The 23901-nt window shown below is 38.0% G+C and overlaps 1 protein-coding gene and 1 long non-coding RNA gene across 3 annotated transcripts; one reads left to right on the forward strand and one right to left on the reverse strand.

Moving 5' to 3' along the window:
• Positions 1-126: 126 nt before the first annotated feature.
• LOC122138878 lies at positions 127-23297 on the reverse strand. Its single transcript, XR_006155855.1, has 3 exons — positions 23038-23297; positions 16356-16539; positions 127-724 (listed from the first exon to the last, which is right to left on the reverse strand). It is a non-coding gene; the product is annotated as an uncharacterized LOC122138878 (long non-coding RNA).
• LOC109052736 (claudin-19-like) lies at positions 11403-20146 on the forward strand. Of its 2 annotated transcripts, none has more exons than XM_042733757.1 (5): positions 11403-11679; positions 15939-16103; positions 16609-16693; positions 17189-17335; positions 19589-20146. In XM_042733757.1, the coding sequence occupies exons 1-5, from the start codon at positions 11457-11459 to the stop codon at positions 19620-19622; spliced, it is 654 nt and encodes a 217-aa protein (XP_042589691.1). In that variant the 5' UTR covers positions 11403-11456; the 3' UTR covers positions 19623-20146. The 2 variants fall into 2 exon arrangements, with proteins under 2 accessions (XP_042589691.1, XP_042589690.1); XM_042733756.1 differs by having other exon boundaries at positions 20027-20146.
• Positions 23298-23901: the final 604 nt, after the last annotated feature.

The following is a 23901-nucleotide window of genomic DNA, read 5'->3' on the forward strand; positions in this document are numbered from 1 at the left end:
AGTTTCCATGAGGCTAGAGCAACAGGACAAATGTTAGACACAAATTTGATCCTTTTCATTGTAATCACAACACTTTCCTATATTTCTTTCAGTGTTAATCAGTTGCAAGTCAATCTAAACACATTGGCAAGCTTAAAGGAGTTATTTGAGCTACTATAAAAATGATTCTAACTTTCTCAGATCTTTAACCATATCCTGCTTGACTTTTAAATTTCAGGGAGTTGCTAATATTCATGCAATGAAATAAAACATTTCAAGTACTGAAAATAAACCCATCTGAGTAAATAAATGTTGACAGTGTCCATTCATATCAAAATACAGATTCTGTAAAATACAGATAGAGTTAACAATAGCTGAAATAGTCATCTGCAAAAGACTAAACCCTGACAGCTCACGTCCACTAAAGTCATAAATACACATAAAAGTAATCTCATTTCTTTAACCAAGTTACTTAAAAGCTTAACCAAATCTTGTCTAAATGGAGACAGAGGGTGGAATTGTTGGTATATTTTGATGGATGCTTGAATGATGACTTCAGTGGTTACTGCAATGAACTGTCGTCTTATTTCCCCTAAGACTTGGATCATTCCGGTGCCGGGCTGGGACAGGCTCCAAGTCAGCGCGATTGTGTTTGGGGGAACCATGAAGCTCATCCATACTAGCTGGAGGAGGGAATGACTTGACTTCACACAGTAGGAGGTGCAGGTCTATGACAAGAAGTGATCTGTGATAAGAGGTAGAGAAGAATTTTATGGTGACTTTGAGATTGTATTTGGAAACTGGCTGAAAATTCATTTGCAGAAAGGACATTTAGGTAAAGCAAAAAGGTACCACTTCAGTTACCTCCGATTTCCAATGCAAAACAATGGTTGTAAAACAGAAGAAGAACTTTTTTTTTTTCATATTGTGAAGAAAATTTCCAATTTGCCTGCCAATAAAGTACATTTTGTAGGTTTGATGGATTTTATGGGTTCTTAACTCTTTTTAGTTTTTTTTTACATTGACAATGTAATCAATATTCTACTTATTTAATTCAAATATTAATCTCATAATGTTAGTGTTTTTAAGCATTTTACATTTATTCTAAAATAATAAATCAAGACAGTAACAGTTTAAAAATTATATTTTATTTTTGAACATATATGATCGGCTATTCTTTTTAATAGTTGACTTTTGACTATTTTGAATTTTTCAGATCATCAGACAGCCAAGCTCAGTAAATATTAGACACAGACATATTCCAAACTGATTACTCATCAAAAACTCCCACAGATGATGTTTCATGCCATTTTACTTCTTATTTTGATGTGACAAAGTGGTTATATCATAAGTGTGTGAGTTGTTCACTTACTTTTTTATTAGTCTTCCCTTTAAAAACATTATATTGTTCATTCAGACTGTTCATACACAGTCATATCCAATCATATTGTGATGGAGGCATTGTCTCCTCTCACTTGACTTCCCCCATTCATTCTCAATTACCCCCCATCAAACCCACAGCACACTTTAGGAGGTCTGTTAAAACTCAGTGGGCTCAGGGGAGGCGAACGAGACGCCAAATCCTGCTGTAACTTTACTGTTTGACAATGTTTCTTTAGAAAAAAAAAAAACAAGCAATTTATACACTTTTTAATGTTATATTCTGTAATTGTTTTTTTTTTTTTTTTTTTTTTTTTGAGAAGGCATTGCCTCCCTTGCCTCCTCAGAGGAAACTCCCCTGGTCAAAAGAAAGTATGTTTCATGAAAAGACCAACATTTTGAACAAAAAGCTGAGAAAATCATATTGTTGTCAAAGACTACATCTGGTTTAGATTTAGAATGACGAAAAAAAAAAAAAAACCTTCCTGGATCATCATTTCATTTGGTAACGTTAGGCAGTTTTGATTTGATTTGATTTTGATGTTTTGATGATGCAGTTGAATGTTTGTTAATCACGTCATTTTAAATATCATTCTACAATTCTTACATATGTGATCACTTATTTCAGCTTCTATAACAGTGAAAACACAGAAAGCTGGAAAATTCCCACAATGCCAGGGAAAGAATTCATGGAAGCATTTCGAGTGCGTAGGGCAGAATTAACAATTTCCTGTGGGTAGTCTTTGCTGGTTGCAGATCTGTCAAATAAAGATGTTGAGTTGTCATGGATGCAACAGGCCACAGCAAGGTCTAGCATCACTTGATTTAGAGGCAGAAATGAAATTTTGCCATCGCATTAGATATTGCTCGGACAGTAATCTGGTTTTCTCTGGGCAGCAGAATGCCCTTATACTCTTTAAGGGCACTAAAGACCTGAGGTCCGCCGTTATAATGGTTTATTAGCCTAACACATTCCCCTTATAATCCCCATTTTCGAGCCCCCGCGTCCAACTCAGCTGCTCTGCCCCAGGGCTTGGCCCCCTTTGAGGGTATGTTGATGTTGGCTACTCTCTACCTCCTTCCAGCCCAGGTGGAAACTCTTGAGCAGAACTTTCTATAGGCACCACTCCAGCCTGATGTTTTTCTATCAGTCAGTTGGAAGAGGCAATTCAGGGGCCGTTGGCAACAAAGAGCCCATCCGGACCTAGATAAGTGCATAGCCAAATAAGAGGGACCCCTGTTGTTCTCGTTCCTTTCTAGACTTTGTTGCCGTTGAGTGCATTCTGATGTCCTGAAGAGCATGCTCAACACGAACCCTCCCAAATGTACCATTAGAAGGGGGTGAAAGAAAAGATCCCTCTGTCCGAGTGGGATGAATGCAAGTGGCTTTCCTTAGCTGTATGTGTACTACAAAGGCAAAAGAAGGAAGAGTGTGTGACAAAAAATGGAAAAAAGCAATTATGGGAACGGTAATGGGGCTTGGGCCACAAAAGTCGGTCCTTTCCCATGTTGGAGAGCATGGTGCAGGTCCCCGTCCTCTGGGAGGTCTCACCCATGCATCGGGAATACTCGGGTCTTGTTAGCTGGAATATGACTTGGTATCTTTGATCATGTCAGCTGATTTTTAAGCTCAGCTTAAGGGCCTGGAAAAAGAGGAGTGAAAAAAAAACAGACAGGATCTGACCACCTTCCTTAAAGCAAGGACGTATTTTGTGCTCAGCATATGGCACCAGCAAATCTGGAACGGGGGGCATACAGTCACATATGTGTTTCAGAACGATTGATGAGAAAATGCATTGTCACATGAGACAATGATCATGTTCGAAACTTTCTTTCCTATTTTCAATAAAACTGTTTAAGCTTCATTGACAGTTGTTGTACAGCAGTTTCCATTTACCAATTTTTTTCCCCTCTTTTGATTTTGGCCAATTTTACTACCTTTAATCAAACTGACAACTTCAGATAGCTATGGACTGGCTTGATAACTTGCCTTATGGAATAGGAAATACTCTCAGTACCACTTTTGTCTATATACTGACAACTCAATGCCAAAATGTTTTGTTTCAGCTCAACACAATTAGGACGCATGGCATACTGTGTTCCTCTTTGTGCAATTAAATTAGATTTTCAAATTAGACTGCATCGCAACATTCCCACCCTTCTAACCACATGAAGATAACAGTGGCTGAGTACACTTTACAATTTGATAATGCCCTAATTTGTTTAGTTCATCAATTTCATTAACCAGTTTCCTGCGTAGAACACACTGAGTCATGTGATTTACAGACTGTTTGTACAAAATGAAACAATCTTTCTGTTGTATTCAATATTTTTAGTGTATTTTTTTTTTAGTTTGAATAGCTTACAATTTTGATACTTTTGCCCAGATTTTTGAAGTCTTGAGCCACTGACACTTTTTTGAGTTTTTAGATTGAGACTGTGGTTCCATCTAGTTGGAGGATGTCAACCGTATTTGAAATTTTAAGCTGATTTTAGAACACATATTGTTTTCATTTGTCATGCGTCTACTAGCAATGAAATGTATGTTTCTGTGTAAGGTTGCTGTAGTCAGAATTACTTAATTCTCAGTTGTTTAGTGTATATTATATCAAATTTTTCTCTGTAACCATTTACAAAAGTCTATGCTTAGGGTTTTAAGATCTGTTCATATTTTGTATTCCAGATTTTACTGTTAAAAATTAGTTTTGGGACACATTTAAAAACACATAATACAAACAATCATATGTATTGCATTACACTCTGAATGCACTTTTACAGTCCTAATGGGTATTCAGATCAAATTAACTTACCCCAGTCAAAAGCATGTTGGGTATTGTCTCGGTTACATGTGTAACCCTCGTTCCCTGAAGGAGGGAATGGAGACATCAATTTGGTGACCGACGAATTGGGAATCTCGCCAAAGAGACCAATCCATTAAATGTAACTAAATGAGCCAATGGACATTGGCATGCAGAATTGACATCTGGCTGCCACACCCAGCAGCGCGGGTATAAGAGGCAGCAGGTGCACCACATTCATTCATCTTTTCACTGAGGAGCCAAACCGGTGACCCGACAGCTCAGCGGTGATACAGAAACTGTGGCGACGGGACGTAACATCTCTGTTCCCTCCTTCAGGAAACGAGGGTTAAACATGTAACCGAGACATTCCCTTTCAGTCGGTCACTCTCGACGTCACGTCGATGATTGAAAAATTGGGAATCCCTACCAATGTGCCACAGGTGCTGCCCCCTCCAGTGCCCTGTGTAGGCAGATGATAGGACTGGGCTCTACACAGAGAAGGCCGACTACTGCTGTTTCTAAGGGGGTGAGTGACATTTACTCATGTGGAGTAACCCAAAAGGGTCCTATTGCACATGAGAGTTTCTGAGATGGCTCAGGCTTCATCATCTAGATATGGCAGAGCGTAGCTTGAGGCTTGTAACAGCCTGGTGTGTGATGGCATGAAGCAGGGTCTTGAGTGTCACAGCACCTACCTGGTTCCACGAATGGGCAGTGGAAGTGCTCTTGGGCAACCCACTGCTGCCCACTGATGAAAGAGGAGGAGGAAAGTGATCCTGTTATGCACAGTCCACCACTCTCCTCCTCTTGGGACCCAGAGTCTGAGGAAACTGCTCTTTTTCTAAAGTTTTGGGTACCGCTGACTGCTGGAAATAAAACACAAACAAAAGGAAAGGATTATCCATCCAGCCCTCCTCCAGGGGAGGGAGTGGTGTGGTCACCATCTCCCGATGAGCAATCCCCTCCATCTCCGGGTCACCCGTCTCAGGACCTCTTGCACTTTTACTTGCCACCAGGTTTGGTGGGGCCTGGACGTGCTGGGTGTCCTGCCTAGGCCCGGCTCCACGGCGCTGTCTGGTGGAAGGTTGCTGCTTTTGTGTGGGAGCGGACGCAGGGGGACAACCTCGGCGATGAGCAGGCTGAGGGGCTGAGGGGCTTCCTTCGGCACATGATGTGCTTGATCGCCTCAGTCTGCTTCGGTGCCAATGAGAACTGCAGGGCTACACTCTCAACTGCACCGCCTAAAAAGTCAGTTTGTGATACGGAAGAATTTAGGAATTGCACTTTATCATGCTCCTTCATATCAGCCAGACACAGCCAGAGATGACACTCCTGGACCACCAAGGTGGGCATCGCACTATCCAGAGACTGTGTGGTTACCTTCTTCGCTGGGAGTGTGAGGTCCATTTTTTGTGATGTAATGTGAAACTGCCAGGTAGAACTGCAGTTCATGTAGAACTGCCAGGTCATGACCACCCTCGTGCAGGTCCCTCAGGGCTTTGGCCTGATGAACCAGCAATAACGCCATGGCGTGAAGGACAGAGGCCGCCTCCCCCACAAGCTCTGTAAGCACTGCCAGTTAGACCTGATGAATACTTACAGGCCTGCGAGGGGAGACACGGGTCACGACACAGAATGGTAGTGGCCGTGGGACACAGTTGCAAGGTCTACAGACTGCTCCACGGAGTGAATGCCCGTGTACCCCGAAGCAGCCCCACCATTGAGGGTGGTGAGGGAGGAGGAGCTGCACGATTTGTTTCTCACAGTAAAAGGTGCCTTCCACAAGCTTGTGAGATCCTCATGCACTTCCGGGAAGAATGGCACCGGAGGGGGGCGCTGAGAAACAGTGTGACCCCCAATGATGAAACCACTCATCCTGCCTCGAAAGACCAGGATGCAGTGGAGGATTCCACACAAACCTGACATTCTTGGCGGCCTGGGAAAGCATAGCCATCATCTGGGTCTGACTCGGGCAACGCCACTCGGACCACTTGAGGCAGCGATCGTGACCGCCCTGATCCAGAAACGCACGGGTGAGAAGACATCTTTAAAAAGACGCAATAAACCCATGTTGCTCTTTTAGGGATTGCTCTTTTAGTGCTGAAGCACGCAGGGGAGCTGACCACCGCACACTCCTGGTGTGGCTATCTGCACTCTGTATGATTCCCATGAGACCGTGACCCGCCGGTGCTGTCTGCCGTAATGCCCGCACTCGCTTTCTACAATCACTCCAAGAGAATAGCAGTAGTGATGCACCACTGCTTGGCTTCGAAGCGAAAAGATGAATAAATGCAGTGCACCTGCTGCCTCTTATACCTGCGCTGCGGGGTGTGGCAGCTAGATGCGAACTCCGCATGCCAATGTCCATTGGCTCATTTAGTTACACTCGAAGTGGATTGGTCTCTCTGGCGAGATTCCCAATTCATCAGTCACCGACGTGACATCGAGAGTGACCGACTAAAAGGGAACTTGAGTATCTATTGTACATTTATTTCTTCAGCTCCCACAAAGAACTAACATTTTCCAACATATTTGATAAGTCAAAAATGGTAGGCTATTTAACTAGATGTAAAGGCTAATTTGGACACTGTACTATAGGCAGTAGCAGTGTAAATTTCCCCATACTGGCAATAAAGTAGCTTGGCATTTGATTGTAATATTGCACTTTGTTTGGCATTTCAACCTTCATGCAACACAACAAACATGTCCTTCTATATGCATATTGTTGCAGAATAACACAAATCCAGTAGTCAATGTTGTTAATATATAACATGAAACAACACTCACAATCCATCATATGTGTGTGGATTCTCGTTTCTAACTACTTCTCTCCATTTTGTCTGAACTGCAAGTAACTTTCTTTTTACACAAGGCTGCAGTCTACAGAGGTGAAAAAAAACTTTGAATGTCTGATTACTAATTAGCCAGCAGTGAACCTGACCAGATGGTCTTTTCACTGCATGGTCAAAGTTTCCCAGAGAGCTCCTAAGCCGGTGAAGTTTGGGCTTTTGACGGAGAGGCACTTTCACTACAATCCACTTTAGTTTCTCCACCTTTTTTTTTTTTTTTTTTTTGGTATCCATACAGCTTTCTTCCTTTAGCTTAGCATGTAAATGTGGAATTATGGCTGTCATACTGTATGTGCAACTGAGTGCATGAGGTTGGTGTTGTACTCCATGTTGTTTTAAATGCTGTGTTCAAATGCTCCAATCGCAAACAGTGAAATATTCGTCAAAAACTGCCTTAATGGCTGGAGCACTTCTAACATCTTGCCTTCAGTCTGGAAATCCATAGAGACAGTAAATTACATTACTGTATTACACACACATTTTACAGAGCAAAAAATAAAATAAAAAAAAAATAATTATTAAATAATAAAAATGAATAAATAAAAAAATAAATAATAATAATAATAATAATAATAAATAAACTCGAGCCATGTATAACTTTGCTAGTATATACATGGGTATATAAGCATGCATGGCCAATACAAAGCTTTTTGAATGGGACAACGATAGCTGAGAATGACGAGGAGTCACAACTTTTTCTGTTTTTGGAGATACAGTAGTCAGCAACACATAATTTCTGTTCAGGGAAACACTGTCATCAAAATAAATTAACTTATTTTTTTCTTTGTAATTAGGTCCACAAAATAAGGCCTACTTTAAACACACACAACTCGATTTTTAGGCTTTTTTTTTTTTTTTTTTTTTTTTTTTTAATACCCAAATCTTCTGGAAACTTCTCTTCATTTCTCTGCATAGAAAACTAAATGGTGGCAATTTTCATGGAAATCAGGATTTCACATTTGTGAAATATGACCAGGATAAAGAGAGCAAAAAAATTAAATTAAATTAAATTATTTAATTAAAATACAGAACTTTTCCCACAAATCCCATTTGACATTTTCCAGTGTCTGAGAGAGATTATTTCCATTGATACAATATGAAGGAAGTATGCAGTTCAAGTTAATTTACTCCATCTATCAGTCTATTTATCTCCCACACTGACCCCCTGTGAACATTGGATCTGTCTTGTTACCCCCGGTCGGTTTTTGTGTAGGCGCATACAGCATGGTTACATGGTATTTTAATCCATGCAGAGAGATGGGCTGATGAGCTGTTTGTAAAAGGGTTTGTCTGAGCTACATAGTTCAGTGAGACCCACTCAAATGTAAACACCAACCCTGGGGTGATCGGTGCATGGGATGGGGGCTGGGATTATGAATTCATCTTTGTGCATGTGTGTGACTTGTATTGAGGAATGGGGTTGTGGATGAATGGAAAGAAGGAATGGATAGTCTTGTGGTCTTGGAGAAAAAAGAAGGTTCATTGCTATCTAGATAATTAACCCCTCTCCCTGTAATAACACCAATCCCAGGGGCCCCTGAGTGCGTATTCGACCCCTGACTCCATGTCAGGATGGACCATGAAGGCTAATCCTGTTTCAAGAGGATGCTTCAAAGAAAAACCTAATGAGACGTTTTGGAAAACACAGAACTGCCCCACCTCTTCGAGGTCAATAAAATAATGACTTGTTTTTCATAAGTCTTTGTTCACAGCTCTCGTGTAATGGCCATCTACGAGTTCTTAGACGCCAGATTAATTATCTAAATTTAAAATGGTCCAAGAGTTGATTGCAGTTTGAGGTCTGGAGATTTTTTATGATGTGTTTTGTTGTTGTAGCTGTAGCTCTACACTTGCGAAATATGTAGGACAGTGGATTGTGTTCTTTCTCTTTCCTCTATGTACTTTATTATTTGTGGTATATGATAAGGCAAGCATTACTATTGCTATTGCTCATATGTAGTGTTAGGAATTTGAAAGAAACCACTAATCTTAAGTATTAAACTTTGGTGCGTAACTTTTCCCACACCATTTATCCTATAGAGATGGAAGATGCCTCAAATCATGTGACTTGCTGAGGAGAGGCATTCTGTTATATGGATCCAAGACTTAGCAGTGGATTCTTCACTTGGGCCAGTCAGTAATCTGTAAAAATCTTTTCATAATTCACATTGTTTCAAAGCAGATTTACAGAAAATCATGATGCTAATGTTCATAATCTTAAAGGGATAGTTCACCCAAAAATGAAAATTCGGTCAATAATTACTTACCCCTCATGTGGTTCCAATCCTGTAAGACCTTTGTTCATCTTCTGAACACAAATTAAGATATTTTTGATGAAATCTGTGATCTTTTTGTCCCTCCATGGACAGCAACACAACTACCACATTCAAGGCCCAGAAAGGTACTAAAATAGTCCAGGATGGACTATTTTCTGACGTAGAACATCCATCTCTCTTAGTTTATCACTAGTATGTTCTGGTTCGAATACATAAGGCTAGGCCAAAAATTGCAAGTCATCCTCTCTGTCACCAGTTGAACCACTGACCTCACATGGACTATGTTAATGGATGACCGTACTACCATATTATGGGCCTTGGACATGTGCGTTGCATTGCTGTCTATGCAGGGGCAGAAAGTTCTCGGATTTCATCAAAAATATACAGGTTTGGAACGACACGAGGGTGAGTAATCAATGACAGAATTTTATTTTTTGGGTGAACTAACCCTTATTTTTATGCCTTGTAGTCAAATTTCAGAAATTTAGCAATAATACAAGCAGTCAAGCCATACATTATATATCGCCCTACACAAATATACTGTATGTAGGAGCTTACAGTTGTTTATACTTTACAGAGCTTTATAAAGAGCTTGGTGGTTATATAGTATATTTTTTTTTCAACAAAATAAAAATCAGACAGTTGAGATTTGCTATATAGTATATATCCTTTTACATAAATATACTGTATGTATGCAGGTGAAGTTGGATATAATATATATCCAACAGTATAAATTAAGCCAGCAAATAACAAAACAATGGAAGTTTATATTCCGAAGTTCTGAGATAAATAGTCGCAATTACCTTTTTATATTTTTTATTCAGTGGCGGAAACTGGCTTCCATACTAACCTGTAATAAATCAGCAAAATTGTAGTTGGATTTGAAGCAATACTGTTGGTCAAATGAGTTTATATATATTATTATTAAAGTAATAGTATATGAAAATAATTTGCAATTTTTTTTTTTTTTTTTTGGTGCAAAACACCTTAGGAACAGCACATCAACGCCTGGCATCATGGTGGCATTGTTGCATTGGCAAGTCTCTCACATTCTCTTCACAAAAGTAAATGAAATCAGTTTCTACTTTTGTCACTGAAAGTTCTTCACAATCTGTTCAATTGCTCCGTGATCAGACCCAAAAGGCGCCTCAATTCCATGCAGCAAGACCCGCTGTGTGTTTCCCTCGCTCGGTGATTAAACCAAGCGGGTTCCCATGGAGATCCTCTGAGCTGTCACAGGCCAACCCCTAAATCTCCACCAGAAGCAAGAGTTTTTGTGTGCGGGTGACACTTCCTTTCAAATGAGCACAGTTTAAACACTGATTTATGCATCTCTGTAATGCTTCACAAGGGTCAGTGCGGGAACTCATTCAAATGGGGAAAACAACTTCAGCCAACAGATGCCACATTTCTGACACGGGAGCAATAACTTTAATCCACACATGAATTGTGAAGATTTGAAGACACTTGCTCACTTTGAGAATTTTAGGCAATTGAGGCTTTGTGGTGTATCACACGTTCCACTCTTGCGGACTGACTCCACAAGTGACATCTGGCCTTAATTAGTCCCTCCTGCACTATTTTCAGTAGGCGTTTCTCTTCACTAAACCACCAATCAGAGAGTCATCATCAGCCTGGCACTCCACCCCCCCAATGCATTCACTCCGTCAAGGCTTTTTTTTTTTTGTCTGTAAAGTATTCTCCGTCCTTTTTTTCCCCCCATTCCCCTGCTCTGCCCCCTGAGCACCATCCAGATGCACTGGTGTGTGACAAGAACAGCTATGCAGACAGTAAAGCAGCACTCAACCACATCCTGACGGTATCCTGGGCACCGCAAACACTCTTTCCACAGCCTCCAGAAGTTGGTACCTTCAGAGAGGAGATTTGAAGGACTCAGTTTTAGACTGAATCAAGGGATTTGTGACAGGAAGCCTCCAAATGAGAGATACTGAAGTGAATGAGAGCTACAAAGGGATACAGCGAGTGACCGAAGAGTCAGCGAGAATCATACAGACTTGTTTTGACTGCTCTCATCTCGACTTGTTCGACTCATTTTGAGTGAGGTGGATTTCTTTGCACGCTTTGAGGGAATTGCAGGTGGCTTCCTGATTGAGAACTTCACTGAACTCAGTTTAATTCGACACTGAAACAGAAGTTTAAAAAGGACAATTATGGCCAACTCTGGGTTTCAGCTTCTGGGCTATTTTCTTGCTCTGGGTGGATGGATTGGCATCATCTCCACTACGGTGCTGCCCCAATGGAAGCAGTCCTCTTATGCAGGGGATGCCATCATTATGGCCGTGGGCTTGTACGAGGGCCTTTGGATGTCCTGTGCATCTCAGAGCACGGGTCAGGTGCAGTGCAAAATCTTTGACTCCTTGCTCTCGCTGGATGGTAAGTACTAAACAAAGAAAAGGGATGGTTCACAGTTCTACCATCATTTACTCAACTTATGTCATTGCAAACTTGTATGAGTACATAAAAAGGTCTTTAGAAGGATGTCTCTCCATATACAAACAAAAATATTCTTCAAACATTTTCCCACAGAAGGAGAAAGTCAGGCATATAGGTTTTAGAATGACATAAAGTCTGTTAAAATTTTGATGAAAATAAAGGTTCAAAAAGTGGGGTTTCACGGCGATGCCACAGAAGAATAATTTGGGTTCCCAAAAGAACCGCTCTTAAAAGAACCACTTTTTCCTTGTATGAAGAACATTTTAATAATCTAAAGAACCTTTTTCCCACTATTGTGCAATGGCGAGGTTCCATGGATTTTAAAGGTTCTTCGTGTAACCATGGATGCCAATAAAGAACCTTTATTTTAAAGAATATGATAAATTTGTTCAAGTTTATATGAAATAATAAATTAAATCAAGATTCTTTGGCTAGAGTAGGGTTGGTGGCAAAAAAGTGCAATCAACAGAGCTGCTGTGTGCACATGGGATTTAATCAACTCGTTTAATCAATCAAATTAAAATTTGTGCATTTTGGACATATTATAACTTAAAGTCTTATGTGACCCTACCCTCACTGAGGCACTGACTCTACCAGACTGTTGAAATGCCGTGGAATGCAATTAAATGGTAATTAATCAACATTTAGCGCCACTGTCATTGTCAATTTTGTGGGGACTTATTACGTCTAATCAGAATCAGTCACTTCTCATCTATATCTGGGGACCGTCCCGGAAAGAAAAAACGTCTCTAAAAATCAATTATGAACGGTGACTGATGATTGCGCGTTTAAAAATTATGATTTTTTTTTCCCCATGACAAATAGCATCATAGCCACATCTGTTTGTGATTTGTGGTGTTAAAAATGTTTACAAACACTGCAGGGCAGTGACACAATGTAACGGTTCTGAAGAGTTATGAGACACATTTCAAAATGAAAATGAAATATAAATGTGGCATGGTTTAGAGAGAAAACAGTTTGCCATCTTATATTCTGCATCATTGCTTTAATAACAGTGTATTGTCTTGAAAAGTACAGGTATTGATGAATGGCAGTTGTGTTGAGAAGGAAAAGGCCAGTGTTTAGGCAAACACCAAAGATATGTTCAGAATGCACATCCCCACAGCAACACACAGGTCACCTTTATCATTGTTTAGAGGAGATTATATGCAAACAAAAATTTGACGACAACTAAGATGACTACATTTGTTGTTACAGATTTTGTCTGACTGACTGATTAAAGTAAAGGTTCCAAACGGAACCAAAAGGTTCTTACATGATGTCATTAAAGAACTTTGTTCCACAAAGAGCATCTACTGCTGCTTTAAAGAACCCGGAAACCAAATTTGTCGATCAGAACAACCAAAGTATAACGCAACATCAAAAAGCTGTTTTAATCTCCAAAGAACCATTTAGTAACCTCTAGAATCCTATCCTGCTAAACCTAAAATTGCTACAAAGAACCATTGAAAACAAATCTTATTACTTTAAAGAGCGCCATTATCGTAGTCATCATTACTGTAGGCTTTGTTTAATTGGCAAAGCAAATACCACAGCAATGTTGTCTAAAATACTGCCATTAATGCCACTTTGCTTCATCAAGGAACAACTTTCCACATAAGATCTGACAGATTTATGCATTAATTATTCTTCCAAAGAAGTTTCATGGCCCCGGCTGCTACTTTCTGTCTAATACTGTTAGGTTTTGTTGAATATCATTTGGTTTCATAGCATCCTCTATCCACACACATGCGCTGCTCATGCACAAAGACTGCACTCAGTACTGTACTGCTGGTGGTGGAATCTATAACCCTTGGCCCACAAAGGGTGACGGGACCATCTGATTCCACTATCCCCCCTCCTCCCAACCTTAGGTCATCTGGTTGGATAGTGACTGCAATGTTCTGGCTTCTGTATGTACAGACAGCCTCCCACAAACTTGCATTGTTTGCCCCTTTTCTGCAGAAGTTCTAGGTGTCTTTAAGTCCTGAATAAACAGTTATTATGTGCTGACAACTATAACACCAGTATTTAGGATAAAAAAAAAAAAAAAAAAAAAAAAAACACATCTCTATGAAGCTCACGTTGAGCTACGGTAATTTAAAGTTATAAAACTTGCACTGTAAACGTGCCCAGAGAAATACTGCATGCAATGCAAGCAAAAATGATAGTGTTTTGTTGTGTCAATCTAAAACTGAAAGTATAAAACATGATCAAAAAGAAAAAAAAAAAACCAAGTCACGAACAACTGAGCTGGGATTTATATTTTGAAATAAATCTATCTATCTATCTTTCTATCTATCTATCTATAGAAAATAATGAATGTTTAAATATACAATGTTAAAAAACACGTTATATATTTATATTTAGTATTTATAGTATTATATACTATTATATACTATATATAACATGTTTTTAACATTGTATATTTTAAACATTCATATTTTATGTATACATATGAAATTGTAAAATAAAAATAAATACATTAAAATAAAACAAAATTAAAAAATCACATAAGAATTTAAAAACAAATAAGTGAAATATATTCTATTGCTGTCAATGGTTTTAAGGAAACACATTAACAGACCCTCAACTTTCACTGTTGATTCATTTAAACCTGTTAGTAAGGTTGATTCTGAAAAGTAAGCAGAGCCACTCAGAAAATATTAACTATAATGCAAGTAGACAACCAGAAAAATATGATAAGAAATGGAAAATAAAATGTATGAAAATTATGGCTATCTGATAATAAATTGAACTAGACTTTCAAACTTTTGGTTCTTTGTTCTAAATATTATATCTGCAGGGGTTTAAGAAACAATGTTTTAGAAATCCTCATTGAGGGCGTCAAAAATAATTATGACATCATAAATAAGTGATCTGTGTGAGGAACGCATTGAGAGATGTTTTGAATGACGTGTGGAGCAGCCCACAAGCGCAAACAATAGACAATGGCCGAGCCTCACATGCAGCTTCTCTTGAAGCATGTTCTCTGCCATTGTACGTGCACTTGCCTTCCTTTCGTCCGTGCCAGGCGCTGCCAACGTTGGCACTGGACAAGGGATTGTGGGAGGACCCTCCACCCTTCACCCGGAGTCTAACTACCCTCATTCAAACATGACCTTAAGATCACGGTGTTACTCCGCGAAACACTCTCCTTACAAATCAAGAAATGAAGCAAAACAAGGATGAAAGACCATAAAGTAAGACCTCTCTTATAAAGCACTAAAATCCCTCTTCAAAGGCAGCCTCTTCACGTATAAATCAAACATCAAAAGTCGTGTGATAATCTCTCCTCAGTTCTTGCCTTCTTTGAGATGCTGTTATACTTATTTTATGGCTTCGATTCATGTTTGATGCAACACTTTCAAAGCTTCTGCTGAAAATGGGTGGGCTACAAAGGTGATTCCCATTACATGCGGCATCTGAACTCTTCTTTTGAGTAGATGTGCATAACAATGCATGGACAGTTCAAAAGGGTTGGTGGTCTGTCGCTATTGTGTGATTCAGAGTTGAAGTTGAAGTCATTATCCATGCGGAACCGGCATGTAAGCATGTAGCTGTCACACAAAAGGAGACACAGGCATTGAAAACAATCCCCCTTTGTAGGAAAGCCACAGTAATCTCTTCTGTGCGAAACATGTAAAAATGTCACCTCCTACAACATTATGCATGAACCGAACACCGTGTGGGTTATTCATGGAATTTAATGTAGTACAGCAGCTAAAAAATTACTACTAAACAATGCTCGAAATAGCCAGGAAAATTATGTTAAATGTATATTCTGTAGGTTTTGGGGGAGTCCAAAACATGTCCAAATAAAATTTTCCTCTAAAATCAGAAGAAAAAAAATATATAAAATTCACATTTTGCGTTGATAAAAATTATTTTAAAAGCATTAAGAGTTTGAAAATATATATATATATATATATATTTTTTTTTACTTTGGGGCGAAACAAGACCAGGACATGTTATTGACAGACAAGTTTTATATAGCCTAATTATTGTCAAGTGTTGTATTTAATTTAGACAAATGAGGAGGAGGATGATAAATGTTAATTATTAATATTTATGCTTAAAAAACAATTGTTGAGAAAATCAGGAGAAAAGAAGAAAAACTTACAAATAAAATGTAAAAGATTATTCTATAAACTAATTTATTTGTTAGAATAACTCAGAATTTGAATTTTTTTTTTCAGTCCACATTCAGACGTGTCGAGCTCTGATGGTGATCTCAGTGCTGATGGGATTCATTGCTATCATTGTGAGTGTGGTTGGGATGAAATGCACAAAGGTGGGTGACAACAACCCTTCCACCAAGAGCAAGATCGCTATCTCTGGCGGGAGTCTTTTTCTGCTTTCAGGTGAGTCTCCAAACCCACGCTAAACACACTGCATTTATTATGTAGGTTTGGTGAGAGTATGTAAAAACATGACCATTTGTCTTTGTAATGCTCATATACACTGGATTGGTTTGAGATGAACATACCAGTAAGCTTACTAAGAAACTCCAGACTTTGAGCCACAACGTAAACAAAGTCATTAGTACACTCTACATGACTGTAACTGTGCTAAAAATGAGTAAATTGCTTTATCTAGGTCAATGTCACACATACCTCAGAGTCCAGTAAATCATTCAGTGTAAATTAGTTTTGGTAAATAAACTGGCATTCCTCCATTAGCCTCCACATTCTTGAGGTCTGTTTTGGTCCTCAGTCGCTGTATCACTTCTGACCCATCTGACATGCAGAAGTAAACAGGAAGTGGCTAGTCTGGCCACATTAGCACATTCTTTAAAGCCTGAAAGTAAACAAACAGAGATCTTATAATCAATAGCAGTGCTAAGACTGTGATTTCTACCATGTCTAGGTTTGTGTACGCTGGTGGCTGTGTCATGGTACGCCACACAGGTCTCCTACCATTTCTTTGATCCGAATACACCAATTAACGCCAGGTAGGACCATTAATAGATTTTCAAATTATGATGGAAGCCGTTTTCTTTTTTTGTTCAATTTTTTTTTTTTTTTTTCAGTTAAACAAGTAATTCTCGTTAATTATATATTGAAAGCCAATCAAATGTCACAGGTAAAAAATAAAATAAATAAAAAAATAAAAAAAAGGTATTGCAAAAATTAACAAAAAAGTGATATAAGACATACATGTATAATGTGCAAATATGTATAAATATACATATGTACAAATATACATATTCACAAATTAACATATACACATTTTTATATTAGTATTTAATACAGTGGGGAAAATATTTGATTCCCTCTTCCCTGCTGATTTTGTAAGTTTTATATATATATATAAAACACCTATAGGATAAAGGTACATTACTTTGTCTTCTGTTGAATTTAGGGTGAGATGTTACCTGAACATAAAAATAACCTGATTACATTATCTTGTGATTGTTAAATGAAGGCGTGGCCTCTCTGTCTTTCAGGTATGAGTTTGGCCCCGCCCTCTTTGTAGGGTGGGCTGCTGCCATCCTGATGATGTTGGGCGGCTCGTTCCTCTGCTGCTCCTGCGTTAACGAGGACAGTAGAGGACAGCAGTTCTACCGGCAATCTCAACCCTCTACAGCCAGGGAGTACGTGTAAATACCAAAAACTAAAACTAAAAAGCACTGCAGAAAAATAGAAACTGTAAATGTAAAGAGCAGCGGGTACAAGAGACAGAGCTCTTCCCACCATGAGCACACCTTCTCACTCGCACTGACCGTTTTATCCAGGTCCAAAACACACAAACTAAACTATTACACGGACAAATATTTACATTGTCTAGGCCTATGGTCAAGGAGGTTTGTGTACTTTTTTTTTTTTCAGAGATACTGTATAAGCATGAATTCTGCTATACTTTCATTTTCATGAAGAATGTGGAAATTCTGTACTTTATTGACATGTACGGTTTCCCAACATACCTAAATAAGATTTTTAATTAAGGAAATCCTATTTCCAAAAAAAAAATCCCCCCCAAAAAAAGAGATTTTACAAACCAATTTGAAGCTGAAATCCCTAAGAAGTTATAACTTACACTGGACTCTTTTTTGTATAATTTTTACATGGGTTTCAGGGAAAACTTCTATGTACACTTAATGACTTTTATGTAAAGTGAATGGAAATATCATCTGGGAACAAAGTCTTACTGATTTAAAAGATTCCACAGTCTTTATTTTGCCTTTCAACAAACTAAAAGGCAAATAAAGTCAAAAGAAAATGGATTAAATGTGAGATACAAAGGCTATGTTCGGACTAGCATACTACTCTTATGATTTATGCAGTATATAATAAGTATACTGTGAAAAATGTGCATGGAATACATTGATTAACTACAACATTTGGCATAATGCACAGCATAAAATACAATATTTCACAATGCAATGAGCTTGAGAGGATTTTAACATCTCTTTTTGACTTATTATTCAATCAGACACCAAACTCTAAGAATTTTTGTTTAGATAAAAATGCAAGCATCTTTTATTTCCAATATGATCCAGTATGCAACAATGAAGTCATGTGACAAATGCATTCTGTTTTGCATTATATTGTATATTAATAGTAGGCACTATACAGTATACACTGCGCAATATATAGCAAGTAGTATTTCAATCCGAATGTATCCTGTAGATAGAAACGTGTCATGGCTATTCTGATTGGCTGGTCTGTTCTGCATGGTGGGGGCTCTGTTTGCCAGCTATGTGTGTTCCTGACAGCCACGGTCACACTGACACCACATTGAGGAGACCAGGAGTTAAGACACTTCCACTAGAACTTCCACTAGAATTCCACTAGAACCATAGAGGACATTATTTAAAACCACTGAGTTCCAGCGCTCCAGTCTGGGAAGTGAGAATTGGCAGACTTGAGTGAAAAACGTCCAGCGCAAGATATAAACATGCTATTTAGACAAAGCACTTTCGAGGGAAAGTCCAATACTGGTTTTAGACCAAAGTATGTGTCAGAAAAGAGTTTAGAATTCACTGAGAATGAATTGCACCACTGATAATTCTGTTTATTTGGACTTTGTGCTGAATTTGTGCTGATCACTATTTGCATCCTATTCACAAAAATGTGCCCTGACAATGGCTCAAAGTGAGCAGAATATCTAGACCATAAATAAAGAAATAACATCTATTAGCTCAAAGTAACATTAGCCAAATAATGGTCTGTGAATCCAGTGCATTCCATAATTAACCTCATTTACATAGAAAGGAAGCATGTATAACTAGAATTGAATGACATTTAAAAGCTTTGCCACTTTTGTATGGTTTAAAATCATTCCAGTGAAGCAGTTTTGAACAGAAACCTCACAAATTCAAGTTACAAATGGCTGCACCTGATCTTATGTTAAAAATAAGTTGTACTAGTATGCACAGAGGTGCTGGAATAACATGCGCAACCACTGAGCGAATTTGTTCCCACATCATTTAGATTATTCAGATTATCTGTAATCTGTAATATGAAAATTGTTTTGAAGTGGTGGACAGTAAAAGTTTTGTCTCCTGTCTCCAAAACCAGTGAGGCGTTAGTTTTTGGACCTGGTGAAAAGTTAACTCTCCTTAACTAACAGAAACTTCACAACCACCTCTAAAGCATGCAAACGTAACTCGAGGCTCGTCCTTCTCTCTGAGATCTGAAGTTGTTGGCATATCAAATAAGCTGTCTATGCACTTCCCATCATCCATTTTTCCTAACAATTTCATGCTAACAAACAGAAAACGTCTATGTGGTGCCACATAACGTATTAACACCCAATGAACCGAGAGGCTCTCATCAATTGTCTCTGTCCCAGGTTCCTCTAATGCTGTTCTTCTTTGACTGTCTTCTTTTCTTCTCTAATTCAGGGATGAGTTGAGTGAGACTAGTTTCCCTGACTGACCAACCCTCCCTGCCTTTATTCGAGGACTGTCCGAGCTCCACTCTCTGTATCTGTGTCCTTCACTCCCACCTAGAATCCAAATTTGGATGCTTGTCTGTATGACTGGACAAATGTCCCTTCTACACCCTACATACTTAAAATCTGTGTGCCTTTTTTTCAACATCTGATCAATAAACGTGTTTGAAAAATCGTCACCCCGTATCTGTTGTATGCATAGCCCCCAAAACCCCTCTTTGTTTGTGACCCCATAAAAACCGCCTTTGTAAATATGTAGTATTGTAGCATGTACGTGAAAACACCCTACAAAGCATGGACTGTTGCACTGCAACACATCTGAAATGGTGGATCTTATTTCCGTTTTCTTTGTAACTCAAACATGTTTTGTTTTTCTTTTAAATTGCAGAGCAAATGTTAAAAGTTCTCCAGCAGAGAAAGGGGAGCAGTACTTGTAGTTTGGGAGAGGGCGACTTCGTGGGTCACAAGCTGTTAGATTTTGGCAACAGACAAGACACTCTCTTTCGGTTAAAAAAAAGCAAAGAACTCCAGTAGAAACTTAATCTAGATTTAGATCCATGTAATACAGAAAACACAGAGGTTCATAAAGCTAAGCAATGCATTTCCAAACAACATGACTTTGTACTGTAGTATAAAACAAATGTCAGAAGTTTGATAAGGAGTGAGCCACAACAGCATTATCGCAAAGTGTGCAAAAAATGTCATTTTTTTGTTACAGTTGGAGTTATACTTGCCGAAAAACTATATCACTCATCTGGAGAGCATTGATTCAGGGTACATTATAATGCATTTAAATAATTTCGATATGTGCGGTGTAATATACTTTGAACTATAACTGTGTTTTGACTCACAAATGTCTTTTAGTTTGCTAATAGTTTCTATTCTTTCTTGGCGTGTATGAGATGGATCTTTTACCCATGGTGAAATCAATTGTGTTTTTTTTTGTTTTTTCTTCTTCTTCTTGTTTTTTTGTTCATAAAATGTAGGTTCGTAAACTTTGAGGGGTTTGTCGCATTTGATTTTGCTTCAAAAGAGACCCACATGCAACACAGATACAATTAAATCTCTCTAGTGCACTTATGATTTGTCTTGGTGAATTGTATTCAACCTGCATTGAAAGGCACTATTTATCACAAATAATGTCTTTGAAGTGGTCGCAGAGTCTGTAGGTTGTCATTAGAAATTTTTTAGTTCATGTTCCACCGATTATTTTATCTAATATTCAAGTATCTCATATGATGTATCAAGCTTTCTGTTCATCTGTTTCAAAATAAAATAAACAATACAAAGATATATTTTTGTGCGTGCTAGTTGGGGAAAGTGCTGTTTATCTGTTTTCATATGACTTATGATATTTTGTTCAGGGCTTTTAATGTAGAAAACAACAACACAAGCAGTTCAAATGCACCTGGATCAATTATTATTACCATGTATCCCAATGGCAGATGTTTGAATGGCACGGGATTCTTTGATGTTGCAATTTTTGCTTTGCTTTACTTTGCCACTTAACTAATCACTTTATATTACAATTTCTCAAATAAAGTAATAAATGATGTAAAACCAAACCAATAAATAAATAACTAACTATAGAATTAATTTCATTTTTTATTAATTGTAAAATAATATATATTATTACATATTATAATATATATATATTTGATTAATTATCATTATTATCATTAGACTTTAGAGCCCATCCATCAAAAATAAGCCTGTGGGATATTATAAACCTGCAAAAATTGTAAGTCCAATCTCTCAGAAGGATTTAAAAATAATTATACTACAAACACTGATTTAAAATTTTTATGCATGTTTCATATTGGAAATTTTAGACATGTCTTGAGTGCTTAGTGCTTGCATCATTTTCCAATCTTGTCTTCAAAAGTTCTTGTACTTTCTTCATTATCATATTAATAAAAGGCCAAAATGAAAAAAGTCACTCGCTGACTTCACTTCATCAATTAAACGAGGTATGTAAAACCAGGTTAACAATAAGACTAGCTCAAACGGAGTCTAGCAAGATGATGAATCAGACCTGAGAATGAATGTCTGAGTACATCTCACCCCCATCTCAGTACCTCACCATGATTCAGACCTGTTTTTTACACCTGGGTGATCTTTTCCTCATGAATGCTGTGCTTGACCGAGCGTCTGGACCCCTGATGGCACTCAATTTGAGCAAAAGATAGACTGTCTGTTTTGTTTGGACTGACTTGGCCTGGTTTCAAAGTCATTAATGTAATCTTTCTGACTGGTGTTTGGATGAGGGGTGAAACAGGTTTATGCTTTTGCCCAGTCTCATTTATGATAGTGTCATGTTAAAGTCATGCGGTTGTTTATCAGTAAAGCAACATTACATATAGTCTGATTCTGCATTCAAGTTATGGGAATAATTTTTTAATGAGCTGAAGTACGAATAAACATGAATGAAGTTAATTGTCGGTGAATGAAGACTTTTTATTTTGTATGCATTTTCATGCCGATGTAGAGTAGTGATAAAGCTACATTGAGGTAATTCTACATAGTAGCAAAAATCAGTTACACCCCTACTATATAGTGTTTTGTTGCATTAGTGTTAAAAGAGTGTAAACAGAAAGAAAAAATGTGAAATTGTCCAATGCTTAATTTTGACCAAAATGACTTAAATTACATCATAATTTTGCCTTTCAAACTTGTACACTGAAACCCGAAGGCAGCATGAATCCCCAGTGCCTGTAAAGTTGCCAGAATCATAAACAGCAGCTTTTAGTTCTTATGTATTCAACGCTCACATTGCGGCCTATGATTTTCAGAAGCATTTGGTGGATTGCTGACTTTGTATCGAATTTAATTACATCCGATGATTTTGAGAGTATTTGTCAACATGCACAGGGTACAGAGGGGGACATTTCAGCACATGATGATGGATGTCGAAAGAGAAAATGAGTGAAACCTCAGCTATTCTGGAATGTCCTCTAACAGTTTTCAAGCACGTGTTTTCCATTTTCGACCCTGAAATATCATTTAAAGTTGCATTATGTGCTGTTTACCATTCCGGTTTCATGATTACATGGTAAAAAGAATCAACTAATGTTGAAAACAAATCAAATAATTAAAATAAATGATTTAAACATTACAGACTCTATGTTCAGGCACTTAAAATCCTCTTCTATTTCAAAATCAACCAAAGCTGTCTAAAAAAACAATGCAGAACACGAAATGTCAAAACCAAGGATGGTGTTAAATATTTAATCACAGCCAAGAACTAAGAGTAATTTTTGGTTAAATACAACTACATTAGAGTACACCAAAGTTATGTGTTTGTTTCTGACTTGTTTCTGTGACCAGCAATTTCCAAACAAGCTCATGTTTAAAGGAACAGTTCACCAAAATATGAAGATTTGCTGTAAATGCACTCACCCGCATGCAGGAAATCCAAGATGTAGTTTGTTGAGTTTGTTTCTTCATCAGAACAGATTTGGAGAAATTCATTACATCACTTGCTCACTTATGGATCCTCTGCAGTGAATGGGTGCCGTCAGATTAAGAGTCCAAACAGCTGATAAAAACATCACAATAATCCATCAAGTAATCCATTAAGTAACGTATAGTGAAGCAAAAAGCTGCATGTTGGTTAGAAACAAATTCATCAAGACATTTTTAGCTACTTCAACCTCGTCTATTGCTTTCTCCAGTGAATATTACTTTAACTACTTTTACTTGAATATTACTTTCTAAATATCTTTTCTACTATTAGACTATTAAACTAGATCATTCATGTTTCATCTATTAATAATTTCTTGATATTAAAATATAATGGGTGTCTGATCAACATGTGAAACACCTGCCCATGGTCTTTGGGTTTGTTCCTGTAATATGTGTACAGCATGTTGCCAAAGCATCATGACTATACACACACACATACACACACATATACGTGTGTGTGTGTGTCTAAGTAAATAACTAAGGGGTTTCTTAGGAGGTCTGTTGCAGCTGTGTCCAACACTGGTCACCTCCTCTGAACATTTCAGTAAACTTTCTCTTCCAAGACAGGATATAAAAAACACTTATGTTAATAAGTGTAGCGCTGCACCCTAGTGGTCATTAACGGATTACATAGTTTTGTTGTGAATTATTTTTTGTAGGTGAAAAATGCATAGTGGTGTGTTAGTTAGGCCCAGCAACATGCAAAATTACTAATATGACACCGACTGAAAAGGGAAAATTAACAATAAATCTTTTCTCGCTGAACCCATTTTTTATGGGTTTTATTTATTTTGCATT

The sequence above is a fragment of the Cyprinus carpio genome, chromosome B11 (genome assembly GCF_018340385.1).
Source record: "Cyprinus carpio isolate SPL01 chromosome B11, ASM1834038v1, whole genome shotgun sequence".
Taxonomy (NCBI): domain Eukaryota; kingdom Metazoa; phylum Chordata; class Actinopteri; order Cypriniformes; family Cyprinidae; genus Cyprinus; species Cyprinus carpio.